The sequence below is a fragment of the Esox lucius genome, chromosome 2 (genome assembly GCF_011004845.1).
Source record: "Esox lucius isolate fEsoLuc1 chromosome 2, fEsoLuc1.pri, whole genome shotgun sequence".
Lineage (NCBI taxonomy): Eukaryota > Metazoa > Chordata > Actinopteri > Esociformes > Esocidae > Esox > Esox lucius.
The window spans coordinates 12,100,483-12,116,525 of NC_047570.1; the positions used below are offsets into that span (position 1 = coordinate 12,100,483).

At 46.0% G+C, this 16,043-nt stretch overlaps 1 protein-coding gene across 3 annotated transcripts in view; it reads left to right on the forward strand.

The window, feature by feature from the left end:
* acsf3 (acyl-CoA synthetase family member 3) overlaps nt 1-16,043 on the forward strand; it is a 36,630-nt gene that overhangs the window by 12,647 nt on the left and 7,940 nt on the right. For all 3 annotated transcript variants that reach the window (XM_010881491.4, XM_020052935.3, XM_010881498.4), the window contains 2 exons: nt 8,757-8,854; nt 8,991-9,117. In XM_010881491.4, coding sequence (XP_010879793.2) covers nt 8,757-8,854; nt 8,991-9,117 — 225 coding nt within the window. The remainder of the gene's footprint in view (nt 1-8,756; nt 8,855-8,990; nt 9,118-16,043) is intronic.

The window sequence follows — 16,043 nt, forward strand, 5'->3', positions numbered from 1 at the left end:
TGTGTTCGGCAGAGGCGATGGGAGGCTGAGGAGCAGCTCTCCAGCAGGACTGCAGGGGGCGCAGGGCTGTCAGCTCCCCAGGGCGGCCCCAGAAAGAGCACAGCGTGTAGGAAGGCTGCTGAATTATGCATGAGGAAGGCAGGCTTGGAGCTGCTCCTCTCCCTCACCGCATTGCCTCCCTCTCTCTGCCTGGCCGGTCTCATTTGGAAGGGCTGGCTGGCTGGCTGGCTGCTGTAGTCGTAATTAGGGGTTGAGATGGGCCCACTGATGGTGCCTTGTTAATGGGCCTGTGAGCAGTCAGTGGAGCCATTGTGTTTCTGACAGGCCTGTCGTCTCAGGGCCAACTACATTCCACTACACATACACGACACACACACCATGCACCTACTTACAGTGGAACTCTGTTAATTCGGCTCTGTTTTAATAGGCATGACGACAAGGGCAGTAATGAGGACGGTGGCATAATAAGATGTTGTTATCTTATTCCTAATACCACCAGAATGTTGTTGTTGTTATTGTTGCTGTTGTGGGAATTTAAATGTCTGTGCTGTTTCAGCAGAGGGCTGCTCTTGGCACTGTAGAATTTCATTAGCCATTTCCAGATGTCTCTGGGGCCCGCTGCCCTTTACAAGGCTGTTCCCTGCACTGTCAGTCCCTGGACCCTGGGTGGAGGTGTGGCTGGAACACACTGCTCTCTACCATTTCTACCTTGCATTTAGTTTCTAGTCACTCGTTTAGCCCTTGAGACAAAAGGCAGCGCTGCACGTATCTGAACCCATTGTACTCTTCACACTTATTGTCTCCTGTTTGTGATTCCACTCCAGTCTTTCCATTCTGCCCGTAGCCTTTGAAGTGGCAGTCAATCTCAATTCACACTGAAGTAACGGTGACTTGAATGTTACATGGCTCAGAAATCTGTCTGGCCTCCCTCCCATATGGAGAGAAATGGAGGGGGAGGCAGGGGGTAGACGGTGGGGAGACAGAGAGGGATACCGAGGGGGAGATTGGGGGAGGCAGAGAGGGATACCGAGGGGGAGATGGGGGGAGGCAGAGAGGGAGCGATTGCTCAGGCTCAAGTATAAATGGATTTTGGTGACTTTGTGATTGAGGGGAGAAAGCTCTTTTTTATCATCCCATCGTTGGCAGCTTTCTGCTGTGTGTGGTTGGAAGGAGTGAGGACACACTGACTATTACCCAGCGCACTGGGATTCACCCCTGGGAGTAAAACGACAAGACAGACAGGGACCAAGATCCAAAAGTGGTTTTGGAGAGAGAACCTAAACTAGTGTGAATTTAAAACAACCACAGTTTTTCTCTGTGTTTTTGGCTCTGTTGATAAAGTGGAAATGGAGTGTATTTGATTGGCAGTGCCAATCAGGGCTAAAGGGCATTAGACCAGGATGTAGCAGGGAGTTATTTTGTAATCATAGCCTGTCTGCCCTGTTCTTTATTGGGAGAGCAGCGGCCTGTGAAATGACATGGCCCACAGTGTCACAGTAACAGACAGGCTGAGAGAGACAGAGAGAAACACTGAGAGATTGAGTTCACATTTTGGACTCAACCTAACACACTGTGATCCAGAATATTGTCATCACAAGCCATTCTTATGCAAACACAGTTACCCAGAGAGACTGTAAATGCTAGCAATAATTAACCAGTGAAATATGGTACAGTAGATTTGTATGGTCAAGAGTTTTGTCAAAAATATGGGATTCATGCAGCATGTCTAATCAATGTACAAATATATTTGAGACAAAACTCTTATTTTTCAGATTCCTAAATTCCATTCAGTGCCTTAAGTTTTGGGAGAATGTTGAGAGGTGTGTACATTTCCCCACAAAGTAGTGAAACCAGCAAGAAAAATGTCACCACAAAGTTTTTGAGCCAGTCTTTACTAGGATATCTGGCTTTAGAGTCAAGTTAAGGGGAAAACCTTGTTGGGCATAGAGTTAGAATTTGTGAGACTTTTTGGTTTATGCATTACCGGTTAAGTTTGGGTTTAGGTGTTAGGGCTAGGTTAAGTTTAGGCATAAAAGTAGGGTTATTGAGGTTTAAGTGAGGTTTAGGGCAAAGGAACAGGCAACATGGATTGCTAGGTCAGGGTTATATCTCAGGTCCCCACAAGGATAGAAACACCAACGTGTGTGTGTGTGTGTGGGTCTTTGGTAGACAGGTGTGTTGTCTGTGTGAGTGGTGTGTGTCAGCCTTGACCCCGGTAGGTTGTTGAGTCTGCAATCTTTTCGGCCGTGAAGAGTTTGCGTCCCTGCCACCGGACGATCGCTACCCAGTTGGGGGAATCGTTACACTCGCGTACAGTACGAGTCAAATGTTTGGCCGCACTTACCCATTCAAGTGAACTCTTGATTTGTACTCTTCTGTTAATAGAAATCCTCCAAGTTGTCCAGCCCTTTTGTTCAGCCGTTACTTTAGCATTTCACCCACCAGGACGGGCTTAAAGAGAGTCAGTGTCCCAAATGGAACCTAGATTCCTTTGTGTCTTAATCAGAGGTAGTTCACTAACGGACTGACACAAGAGGGGACCATTGCTGAAGGGGGAGTGAAAAAGGTTTTGTAAGCGCCGGTCCAAGGTGTACAGATCAGACCCCCCCCGGGCATCCGGGGCTTTTTTAAGGTTCACTTTTGCCCACAAATAAAGTGTATGTTGAATAGATTTGCTCATGAAATTGTTTAGCATCACATTTGTTTTTAGGAATTTTATTTATCCTGGTTAACAAGCATGTGTTTGTCTCTCACTGTTACAACTGATTAAGTAGGGTAAATTGCTTAAAAGTATGTATTTATTTTATTAGAAGCTCAAAATACGATAATGAAACTATTTGTGTGTGACAGTTGAATTTTCAAAATGTTCAACATTAATTTAGGATTATAAAGAGTTCTGAATTGATAGGTAGTGATGTCCTTATTTCTGTGAATCTGTCACATCTCAGCATTGCTCTCTCTGCAAAGAAAATAGACTGGGGGCAAAACATTTCAAATGAGCCTTACTTTGTAGACGTGATTCAATTTAAGGGGCCTTGATGTTTCAGGGCCTTGATGCTGTTGGTCGGGATCAGCGTTTCTCAAAAGGTGGGTTGCAACCTGTTAAGACAACTTTTATTTAGAAAGGTTACCGCTATATACAGGCACGCAGTGCATTGCTTTTTGTGGAAAACTTTATTTTGAAAGGTGACAGATATGTATACACACAGTCTTCCTTTATTTAAGATCTCAAGTGAGAGGACAGTGCTGTCCCTTGCTTAGCACAGGCTGGAAAAACCAATCCCTGAAACAGTACCTCTGTTTATGGTTTGTTTTTTTACATTATTTAATAAGAATGTCTCATTTGTGACATTTTAAAACAAAAGTTTTGTGCACCAATATTAAGTTAGACAATATCACAAAAGCTAACATGATTTGCTTAGTTACCAACATATTGTACTAGTTAGCTAAACTCACAAACACAGTGAGGCATATACACTCACCTAAAGGATTATTAGGAACACCTGTTCAATTTCTCATTAATGCAATAATCTAATCAACCAATCACATGACAGTTGCTTCAATGCATTTAGGGGTGTGGTCCTGGTCAAGACAATCTCCTGAACTCCAAACTGAATGTCAGCAATTTTGAGCGTGGCATGGTTGTTGGTGCTAGACGGGCCGGTCTGAGTATTTCACAACCTGCTCAGTTACTGGGATTTTCACGCACAACCATTTCTAGGATTTACAAAGAACGGTGTGAAAAGGGAAAAACAACCAGTATGCGGCAGTCCTGTGGGCCTTGCCTTGTTGATGCTAGAGGTCAGAGGAGAATGGGTCGACTGATTCAAGCTGATAGAAGAGCAACTTTGACTGAAATAACCACTCGTTACAACCAAGGTATGCAGCAAAGCATTTGTGAAGCCACAACACGCACAACCTTGAGGCGAATGGGCTACAACAGCAGAAGACCCCACCGGGTACCACTCATCTCCACTACAAATAGGAAAAAGAGGCTACAATTTGCACAAGCTCACCAAAATTGGACAGTTGAAGACTGGAAGAATGTTGCCTGGTCTGATGAGTCTCGATTTCTGTTGAGACATTCAGATGGTGGAGTCAGAATTTGGCGTAAACAGAATGAGAACATGGATCCATCATGCCTTGTTACCACTGTGCAGGCTGGTGGTGGTGGTGTAATGGTGTGGGGGATGTTTTCTTGGCACACTTAGTGCCAATTGGGCATCGTTTAAATGCCATGGCCTACCTGAGCATTGTTTCTGACCATGTCCATCCCTTTATGACCACCATGTACCCATCCTCTGCTACTTCCAGCAGGATAATGCACCATGTCACAAAGCTCAAATCATTTCAAATTGGTTTCTTGAACATGACAATGAGTTCACTGTACTGAAATGGCCCCCACAGTCACCAGATCTCAACCCAATAGAGCATCTTTGGGATGTGGTAGAATGGGAGCTTCGTGCCCTGGATGTGCATCCCACAAATCTCCATCAACTGCAAAATGCTATCCTATCAATATGGGCCAACATTTCTAAAGAATGCTTTCAGCACCTTGTTGAATCAATGGCACGTAGAATTAAGGCAGTTCTGAAGGTGAAAGGGGGTCAAACACAGTATTAGTATGGTGTTCCTAATAATCCTTTAGGTGAGTGTATGTAAGTCTGCAGGAATGTACAGTCATGTGAAGAAATTCAGACACCCCATTAAATATTCAGTTATTCATTAAGAAATGTTCACACATCGATGTCTCATCTTGTTTTATTCATCTTTGGAAAAGAAAGTGATCTAATTGCAGGTAAACAGCAAAAAATAACATTGTTTTACTCATTAAACTAAAAACATCAACATAAATGCATATTCTAACTGAGGAAAAAGGTAGGACACCCTACCCCCTAATACCTAGATTTACCCCCTAATACCTAGTGTTACCCCCTAATACCTAGTGTTACCCCCTAATACCTAGTGTTACCTCTCTACCAGTCTCTGACATCGGTCTGAGGAAAGTTTCCCCACTCATCAATGTAGAATGCTTTAACCTGTGTGATGTTTGAGGGGTTTCTTGCATGTACAGCCCGTTTCAAGTCACCCCACAGCATCTCAATGGGATTAAGATCTGGGCTTTGACTGGGCCATTCCAGGACTCTCCATTTCTTAGTTTTCAGTCAGTCCTTGGTGGATTTACTGGTATGTTTAGGGTCATTGTCATGTTGCAGGGTCCAGTTCCGCTTTAGCTTTAATTTTCTTACAGATGGTCTCACTTGTTGCTGAAGCACCCTCTGATACACTGTAGAATTAATGATGGATTCTATGATAGTGAGCTGGCCAGGTCCTGCTGCAGCAAAGCATCCCCAAACCATGACACTTCCACCTCCATGCTTCAAAGTTGGTATGAATTTATTTTCCTGGAACACTGTATTTAGTGTGCACCAAACATGTCCTCTGTTCTGGTGTCCAAATAATAAAATTTTAGACTCATCTGTCCAAAGAACATTATTCCAGAAGTCCTGTTCTTTGTCTACGTTCTCTCTGGCAAACTTCAGTCTGGCCTTAGTGTTTCTCTTGGAGCGTAAAGGTTTCCTCCTTGCACACCTCCCATGAAGATTAAACTTGTGCAGACTCTTTCTGATTGTAGAGGCATGCCCTTTCACATCAACGGTTGCCAGAGCCTGCTGTAGGTCCCGTGATTACATTTTAGGGGTTTTAGAGACTTATTTTAGCATCTTGCGGTCTACTCTCGGGGTGAGCTTGCTTGGACGGCCAGACCTGGGCATGTTGACAGTTGTTTTGAATGTCCTCCACTTGTACACTATTTTCCGGACAGTGGAATGGCTGATTTAAAACTCTTGAGATCTTTTTAAATTCCTTACCAGACTCATAAGCTGCAACAATCTTCTTTCTGAAGGCCTCAGACAGGTCTTTCGATCTCACCATGGTGTTCACTCTCACATGAACAGTCAGAAGCACACCAAACTGAATGTCTGAGGTTTAAATAGGGCAAGTCTCCTTCAAAATGCTGAGTAACAGTGTTATAATCATGTGCACCTGACGTGATACACCTGTGTGTGATTTCAGCCATTTTAAGTGGGACAAAATGTGGAGGTGTCCTAATTTATTCCTTACCAGAAATGTTTATTCTATTACATTTTACAGAATGTTTTAAAAAGCATTTCCTTCAGTTTTACCTGTTTAGTTATATTACTTGAATCTCTCAGTATTGTTTAAATTGATAATAAATATCCATATGTCTAAATATGTTTTCATAGGGTGTCCTAATTTTTTGACATGACTGTAACTTTACTGCTCTGTCAGCTGCACATCAAAATGAAAGCAGACTGATGTTAGTGGCTCCAAATCTAGGACAGAATGTTGACACCAAACAACAGAATGTTGACTACCTGTTCATGTTAGCTTAATTTCTCATTCATGTTAGCTTCTTCATTCTTCATTCTGTAGTTGTGATAAAAATCAACACACCTATGAACAGTACTACAACTACGTTTTTCACTTTCAACACTTTTTTGATGAAATTGGGAATTATTGAAATCGAGAGCAAATGTGCAAATGTTTTTCACAATACTAAGCATTTCACAACTTTTTAATTGTTTGTTGAGCTGATCTAGAGGTTCACATGCTTTTGCCCAGAAAGAAACTGTATGTTAAAGGCTGGGGGATCCCCCCGAGAAAAACATTCAACATTTTTTAGAATATTTATAACTCTTAACCATAAATATTCACACAATCTGATGCTGCCGTGTTGTTGTTCCTACAACATCATAATTAATGTTGCGCCAGGACCATCATTGCAACTGACCTGTAGTTAGTTGGTTACCCCAGTCCAAAGACAGAATATTCCCCTGCCCCCCACCCTTTGACCTAAACCAAACCTCAGAGATACCTGTGACTAAACCTAACGTCAGTGGCACCTGTGCGTAAACCTCACCTCATTGGTACCTGTGTCTAAACCTAACCTCAGTTGAGCCAACATTAATTATGATGTTGTTGGAACAACACCAACATGGCGATATCAGGGTGGTCCTCAATATTTGCTCCTTTTCTCACTCACCATGTCACCTGCTCTCCCTGCCCTGTTGGCATCTTCATGCTCTCTCTCTCTCCCTCTCTTTACTCTGAACGCACCAGAGTGAACATGAAAACAAGTGGTGTTTCTTACCATGATGGATCACTAACCATCTCTGATATGAATGGCAATGATTATTATATCAAACATTGACTCACCTCTTGTGCTGTTGTTTACTTAGTCTATCACCTTACTCTGGTACTCCTTACTAGGTACTCACTTTCTCACCTTCAGCTTACTTTTCTTTTCTGAGGCTGCCCAAAAAACTGAAGAATGTCACTGCCACCCTTCCTCTTGCTCATGATGACACTCACTGTAAATGAAAGCTGACTAATAAAATTGCTTGCACTTCAATCAAACAAACACTCATAAGCAAATACAGCTATCCAGTATACTACACAGAGACACGCCTCTCCGATGGCCATCTGGGCCAATCCCACTTCTGACACCAATGTAGCGTCTGGCAGGGCAGTGTCTCGAACCCGCGACCTTCGGCTCCCCAGGCGGGCACCCACTGCTCCAAACAGGGATGTCCCATTTGGAGGGGCGAGTAGCGGCCCTACCAAGGTCGCTACAGTATTATTTATTTCCACAATTACAGTTCAGGCAAAAATGATGTGTTAATGCTAAAACTCAATTGACAGGAAGATAGCCTACGTAACACTTTTATTACATTCTAGTTTTCCACCTCTTTTTAAACATTTGAAAGTATCCTAATGAAATAGAGGGAGCGTACAATGCTTGACATTGATTGTACCTACCGGCAACAGCGCTTGGACAACCCACAAGCAGAACTGCCCTAAACCGTACAACTAGAACCGATAGTAATAATTACAGCTGTTTGTTAAGTTTAGTTATGATTATGTTTACATTTGCTAATGATTATTTTTAGACGGCGGTGTAGCCTGTCGTAGCATAGCGCATTTTTGTTTATTTATAATATAAATATTATTTAGATATCAATATATTAGGGGGGACATTTTGAGCAAATTTGAATATTGCCGGGGATGTGTCCCCCCAATATTGTAATTACGGCCTTGATTAGTATGAATGTATAAATGTAAATAAAGAAACGAAAAAGCTCAGTAGTACACAATGCAAAATAGATGTATACAATACAAAATATGGTAAAGGTTCTTCCAAACATCCACTCATCATTGTATACAGTAAGTGTAATGAATGTCATTTTAAGTGGGGTGTGGTAGCTAATTCTGGCCTGTACGTTTCATTTCTGATTTGTTGACTATTTTGTTTTCTTTGTTTGGTATGTCTTTCCTTGTTACTTAACTTTTTTGTTGATACTCTATTCTTATTGCTTCCTAAACATCATTGTTTAGCAATTGTGGCAACCATCCCATTCATGTTAATATAACACACCTATTCAGTTGAGACGAAGAGACAGGTGAGAGAGAGACACAGAAGACAGACACAAATACAGAGAGGGACAAAAGAGAGAGAAGTCTGGGATATACAACGGTATTCTTATCCGGAGGCCCTCGTTAGGGCTAATCACTCTGTTTCCCATGGAGTGTGTACATAGGACAAGTATAGCCACTAAATCACCGTTTTTTGTTTTCTTGTTGATGGAAATATTTGGGGTTTGAACATGGTTTAGGTCAGAACCGCTGCTATTAGTTGTGAGAGGTATTAAGTGTTTGAGCTTGCATCTGTGCAGGTGCAGTTGGTGTCCCTCTTGTAGGCGTAGAGGTTCGCATTGCCATGACGAATGCCATCCACACCACCATCGCCGAGGGCAACAGTAGAGAAACCCAGGTAATCAGTGCTTCGAGACTGTTTCTCCCAACGATTGGCAGAGGACCCCCATGATGAGCACATTCATGTTCTGGGTAAATTATCCACAGCCCTGTCGGACTGACTCATCCCACTGTGCGTGTCTGTCTGTCTTCAGGTGTGTCCAGGGCTGGAGGGGAAAGAGGGAGAACTGTTGGTGCGAGGAGACCAGGTCTTCGCCGAGTACTGGAACAAACCTGACGCCACCAGAGAGGCATTCACCGAAGAAGGGTGGTTCAAAACAGGTGCTTAACCCGTCTCTGTCAGGACCACGCACATTTCATGGTCTATTACCTGCGACCACAAGGTGACCATCACCTAACAAACCAGCTGGTGTTACGATACCGTGAGAAGACCGATATATCGTTGACCGGTCAGTATTTGGCGGATCTGTCACATCCAGGGTTAACGTTCACCCTCTTCCTCGTCAACGTCTTCTGTCTTCCACAAACACCCCAGATGAATGGCCGAGACGCCCTCTCCTTCTCCAGGAACCGTATTTAAACGTTTAGGGGAGACAGCGTCTCGCTCCCCTCTGGTGAGCGGCTCGTGATAAATGGAGAATGTGTGTTTTTGGTGCTGGGAGGCATTTCTCCTCTCTAAGTGGTTGTGACTCCTCTGTGGGTTATGTTGGGGAGCAGAGCTGTCAGTGGTGCAGAGGCAGACTAGGCCCTCTCTGGCCCAGCACGTTCCCCCAAGGAGCCATGCTCTAGAATTGGGATAAACAGAGAGAGGTGCACAGCATACCTCCTAATTGGGGGGGGGAATTACAACAGCGTCTATGTAAAGAGAGTGGTGGAGAGAGAGAGAGAGAGAGAGAGAGAGAGAGAAATGGAGTGAGGGAAAGACAGGGTGAATGAGAGAAGGATGGGGTGAGGATGAGGGAGAGATGGGGATGTGGAGGGGTAGAGGGGGAGTTAGCTGGCTGGGTGTAGTAGGTTTAATTGGCTTTAAGGAAGGACAGAGTTCCAGTGCACAGCACGCTGCTGTCACACTCCATTAGACCCACTGGCTGGGTAATGACAGCCAGCGCAATCAGCTCCCAGCAGACAGACCAGCCAGCCAGCCAGTCCCCAAGCCAGCAATTGCTTTTGCCAAGCGCTCTGTCTGCCCACCCGCCCGTCTGCTCACACACACACACCCCTCAAGCATCCTGCCTGCCATAGTGACCCTGCCTCTAACAGCCCCATAGGCAGATACACTGCAGCCCCCCCCCCCCCCACCACGCTGTTAGGAGTCTCCTGTCTGACGGCGGCCCGTCACAAACACTTCCGGTCCGTCAGGTTGAACATGGGCACAGGGCACCTGGGTAAACGTCCAGCCTTAATGCTGTGTCAGTCTGTCCACTGGTGTTCTGCGTTTAGCGGTTCTCCCGTTGTCACGGCGCCAGAAGCCGCGCTCTGCAGGTGTGAAGGCATGGCGTCGTGGCCGGACACTCTCCTCTGCCACCCGATGCACCTCTCACATCTGCAGCCTTTTCACTCTCACACCTGCTCCTCTTCCTGCCCTCCTCCTAACACTTCTCCAGCTAACACCTCCTTCCCTCCCTCTCTTCCTCTCACCTGAACTAACTGTTGTCCCAGCATCTCGCCTCTTAACCCGATCCTCCTTTTCTTCAATTTGAGTTTGTGTGTTTGTGTGTGTGTTTGTGTGTGTGTGTGTGTGTGAAATATGTGAAAAAGAGAGACAGAGGAAAGTGATGATGGGGCTGAAGAGAAGGAGGGAGAACGGAGAATGGGGAGGATCAATATGGTCCCTGTTTGGCTGCCTCTGTCTTTAATTGTGTATGTGTGTCTGGGTTGTGGCGTGATTGGCACCTCTATTGGGTAAGCTGTCACCCTCTCCTGAGTGCTCACTTTGCGCCCATCTCCACACCACACTTGTTCCCATTGATTTTCCTCACTTCTCTTTTTGTCAACTGCCTCACTCGCCCGCCTTTTGTCCAATCTCCTCCTGCTTTTCAACATCCTCCCGTTCAGCTATCGGTGTTGGCTGGATGACCTAGCGAGGCGAGAGGCAGAGCGGGTGTCAGTCTCCTTAACTGAACGGGGGACTCCAAGTATACCTCCTGGTTGTTCCAGTGGGCTGGACCATCTAATAATCAATCTTACCAATACAACCCCCATACACCCCATAATATCAGTCTTACCAATACAACCCCCATACACCCCATAACATCCCTCTTACCAATACACCCCCCATACACCCCATAACATCCCTCTTACCAATACAACCCCCATACACCCCATAACATCCCTCTTACCAATACAACCCCCATACACCCCATAACATCCCTCTTACCAATACAACCACCATACACCCCATAACATCCCTCTTACCAATACAACCCCCATACACCCCATAACATCAGTCTTACCAATACAACCCCCATACACCCCATAACATCAGTCTTACCAATACAACCCCCATACACCCCATAACATCAGTCTTACCAATACAACCCCCATACACCCCATAACATCCCTCTTACCAATACAACCCCCATACACCCCATAACATCAGTCTTACCAATACAACCCCCATACACCCCATAACATCAGTCTTACCAATACAACCCCCATACACCCCATAACATCAGTCTTACCAATACAACCCCCATACACCCCATAACATCAGTCTTACCAATACAACCCCCATACACCCCTTAACATCAGTCTTACCAATACAACCCCCATACACCCCTTAACATCAGTCTTACCAATACAACCCCCATACACCCCTTAACATCAGTCTTACCAATACAACCCCCATACACCCCATAACATCAGTCTTACCAATACAACCCCCATACACCCCATAACATCAGTCTTACCAATACAACCCCCATACACCCCTTAACATCCCTCTTACCAATACAACCCCCATACACCCCATAACATCCCTCTTACCAATACAACCCCCATACACCCCATAACATCCCTCTTACCAATACAACCCCCATACACCCCATAACATCCCTCTTACCAATACAACCCCCATACACCCCATAACATCAGTCTTACCAATACAACCCCTGTACACCCCATAACATCCCTCTTACCAATACAACCCCCATACACCCCATAACATCAGTCTTACCAATACAACCCCCCATACACCCCATAACATCAGTCTTACCAATACAACCCCCATACACCCCATAACATCCCTCTTACCAATACAACCCCCATACACCCCATAACATCAGTCTTACCAATACAACCCCCATACACCCCATAACATCAGTCTTACCAATACAACCCCCATACACCCCATAACATCAGTCTTACCAATACAACCCCCATACACCCCATAACATCAGTCTTACCAATACAACCCCCATACACCCCATAACATCAGTCTTCCCTCCATGAGAATGGGCTGTGCACACTTTCAGTAGGGTAACATCACTTGACCATTTCAAGCGCGCCGACACACGAACACAGACGCGCTGACATGGGGAGGGATGATGCCACTGTCCGACGTGGTCACAAACTCATAGCCACTGTTGTGGAGGGATGATTTTCTTGGATACGCTCCATAAAGTATTGACTGTTGCGGTGGGGTGTGTTGTGCGGATGGTGTTCGTGCAGGCGGCCTGCCTGTGTGGTTAGGCTATTACTAATAACGTTTCACCGTAGCGCCAGTCCAGCCCTTGAAACTGGCCCATGTAAACAAGACCATTAGTTTTATTAACGGCGTTGCTGCACGCAGAATGCTGGAGAGAGGTAGAGAGGTAGAAGCGAACAGAGAGAGAGAGAAGGAGAGAGAGAGAGGGGTTCAGCTGGTCTCCGGCGCTCTAGAAGGACAGTTCACTTTTTCACCCTGAATGGATTATGCAGTGAAAAACAATAAATAAATATATAAATAAATAAAGACGGCTGGGAGGGAAAGCATTAGCGGTTTTCCAAATGCTGCGCGCACGTACTTATGAATAATGGAGGCATCCTAAAAGTTGCCCGTGCTCGGGTAAGCACTGTTCGGGGACTGCACATTAGCTTGGCTGTGCTCGTAAATAACTGGGCAGCCTGGCTGCTGGATGTGCAGGCCACTGGAGGGGGGGGGGTGTTAACCAGGGTGAGGGGAGTCACCTGAGCTCCTCGTCTGCAGCGCTTGAGCCCTATCCTCTTCTAGCTCAGGTCAGGGAGGAGAACCCGTGGCAGAACTCTTCTCATTACCGTGACGTTACCATAGACACGCCTAGAGCCGGTTAAGCACGATGTGTTCTGGGATGGGGGTGGTGTTTACCCCTTCTTTGGTTGTGTGGTTCTTCTTTTTGTTGGTTGTTGCTTGGGGTGCTTCTGTTCTGCAGGGAACAGACGGACGAGCATGCACAGACAGACTGAAAGACACCCAGCCAGCCATCACAAGTGATTTGAGCATTGCTCCATTGCTCCCAGCTGGGTTCTCCTCTGTCACGTGTCTCCCCTCCGCTCCTTCTCTCTCTATCCCTCCCCAGTGTCACATTTCACCTCCGGTCACAGAGCTGTGCCCATCCAATGTGGCATTCCTGTCACGACTCTACCTCCCAGGCTCCACCTGTTCCATTTCCTCTACCGTTAAGCCACACATCCCATCCAATGACACATTCCCATCAAGGTGTTCACGTATGCAGCCTGCGGCTCTCCATCCTGTCCTACTGGTATTCCAATTCACATCCTTCTGGACTTGTGTCTGCACGTTGAACAATAGGTACTGTAATGGCAATTCATGAAAGGAAATCATTATACTGAAGTAAATTTGTTGGGACCTAATCTGTAGGTTTGACTTGAGCATCTGGTGAGGGTCAGATGAGCTTCCCTTTTCTGTCAGTTTCTGCAGAAATGATGGTTACATGTGTTCTGCATTTTTGAGGCAGGTTGGATATAAAGCCAAACTCTCTAATACAAATTCGGAGAGGCTTATGGTAGAGAAATCACTATTCAATTATCTAGCAACAGTTCTGGTTGGCATTCCTGCAGGCAGTAGGCGGCATTGTACTTTGTGACAAAACTGAATATTTCAGAGTAGCCTTTTATTGTCCTCAGCACAAGGTACATGGTGTTCAATCAGCTTCTTGATATGCCACACCTGTTAGGCGGATGGATTTTATTTGCAAATGAGAAAAATGCTCACTTTTGGGCTCATGAAACACGGCGCAGGGCGTTTCCATGTTTCACTCTGTGTAATTAAAGGCTGAAATGAATGGAACCTGCTGTAGTGCAAGTCATTCTAGACATTGATTGACAGGGCCGGGGGTTCTTCTGGTTAACGGTGAGGCCTACTAGCGTCACCGTCCTGGGATGCCGTCTTGATCTCTGCCAGGTCTTTGTACCGGCTCAGTGCTGTAGTCAAGTAGTTTAAGTACACGCCAGATCTCCTGGAGAGGTTATCAATCGTCAAGTTTGCTCGCTATCTCACCAAGACGAGAGGCAACCGGCGGCTACATAATCAGCGACATTACCATAAAGCAATTCTCTCCCTTTAATTGCATTGTATTAAACAAATTAGATCACTCATCCAAGTGAGAAACCGCTTTCTTGTACAATATTAATTACGCAAAAAGGAGCTGTGACAAAAGTTAAGGATGATAAATAACATCAGAGCTGGTGATTTTTGTCAGCGGTTGTCTGTTATTCATCCTCATTAACTGTTCCATTTAGCCGCCTGCGTTTAATGTTGGCATTAATATTCATGTCTGCTCTTTGTGTTGACTATTGTTCTTAAAGAGAGGTGGCTGATGAACAGAGTTGCAGACCCCCCACGTCTCCAGCTCAGATTAGACTCTCTGCTCTTACTGTGATATTTTATGTTGTCACAGAGAATAACACGGATGCCAGCCTATCTCCGTTGCCACGATACCGAGTCAGATGGCGGCGTCTTGTCTGAGGTGGCGTGCTTGACGGCGGATATATCCGCGGTGTCCTTAAACTTGGCCGGGCATGTTTCCGCCCTCTGGAGCAGCGGCGCCTGGAGCTAACAGTAGTGTGAGTGACGTAGATCCTGGTCTTTCGTGATCTGTCTCACTCTGCCCTTTGCGGAACCCCCCCCTCGACCCCCCCCCCCCCTCCCTCCACTCACACCAATACCTCGCATAGCGGAACCTTTGCAGTGAGGCAGCCCAGGGCCACAGTGTCTCCGTGTCCCTGATGTGGGGCTGGCTGCCACTTGACCGCCTTAGAGTACAGAGAGACTTGAGAATGTCTTTGGGGCCGGGGGAGGGGGCGGGTGTCCGAGGGAACAGGGACGACATGTCACTGCACACTCAGCCCCAGTAGCAGATCCACTGTGTCCTCAAGCCGGACGGAGTCCGGAACTTTCTCTGCACCCCATCTCTGTCGTACATCCTGCTTTATTCTTTCCTCACTTCACAGCTCTTTTATTTTCTTCTCTGCCCTCCATCGTTTTCTTTAATGCCTAAGACGGGGATGAAAGCCCAGCGCAATTAGGCTTCTTATCGTTTTAATGAAGAAAGCCACTCGTCCATATCTCTCCCTCTCCTTGGCCGCCACCGCTTCAACCGTACAGACACAGAGACGCCGGATCACGGAGTGTTCTTCTCAGCGCCCTGGTAACACACTTCCCAACGCCTCCCCCTCTCCACTTCTGTCAGTGTGTTCTCCAATCAGGATCCCCGCAGGCCCTCGCTACAAACAGACTGAAGTCTCTTGCATTTTCCAGCTCTTCAAAGACGCAGGGGTCGCCCCAGCCATCGCCACCATCTCAAAGTCAGCTGAAGAGCGTTGGACTGCGCTGGGCGCTGGCAATGCATCTGCCTGGCGTGTCAGACTACACCGCTCTCCCCTCAGCCATCACGGAGCGGTTAAGGGGGGTGAAGTGAAAAGCTATGCATATATATTCCCCCTCCGCCAGCCGCTTATCTGTAGTCATGTAAAACATGTTCTCATTCTCCTTTGTATTTACATGAGAACGGGGCTACACGCCTGTGACTAAATTATTCCTGGCTTTTGGGTTTTTCTCCCCTAAAACCGAAGGCAAGTAAAGGGAAAACTGTAAATACACTATTACTGGTGTTAACACCCATCCAGTTCCCCTGCCAAACCCCCCCCCCCCGCTCCGTTGCCCTGCCTATCAGCGTAGAGCAGTGGTCTGTGAAGAAATTCCCAATATCTAAATTTACACACTGTATCAATCTTGTTTAATAGACTGGAAAGCTTATTGCTCCGGCGCG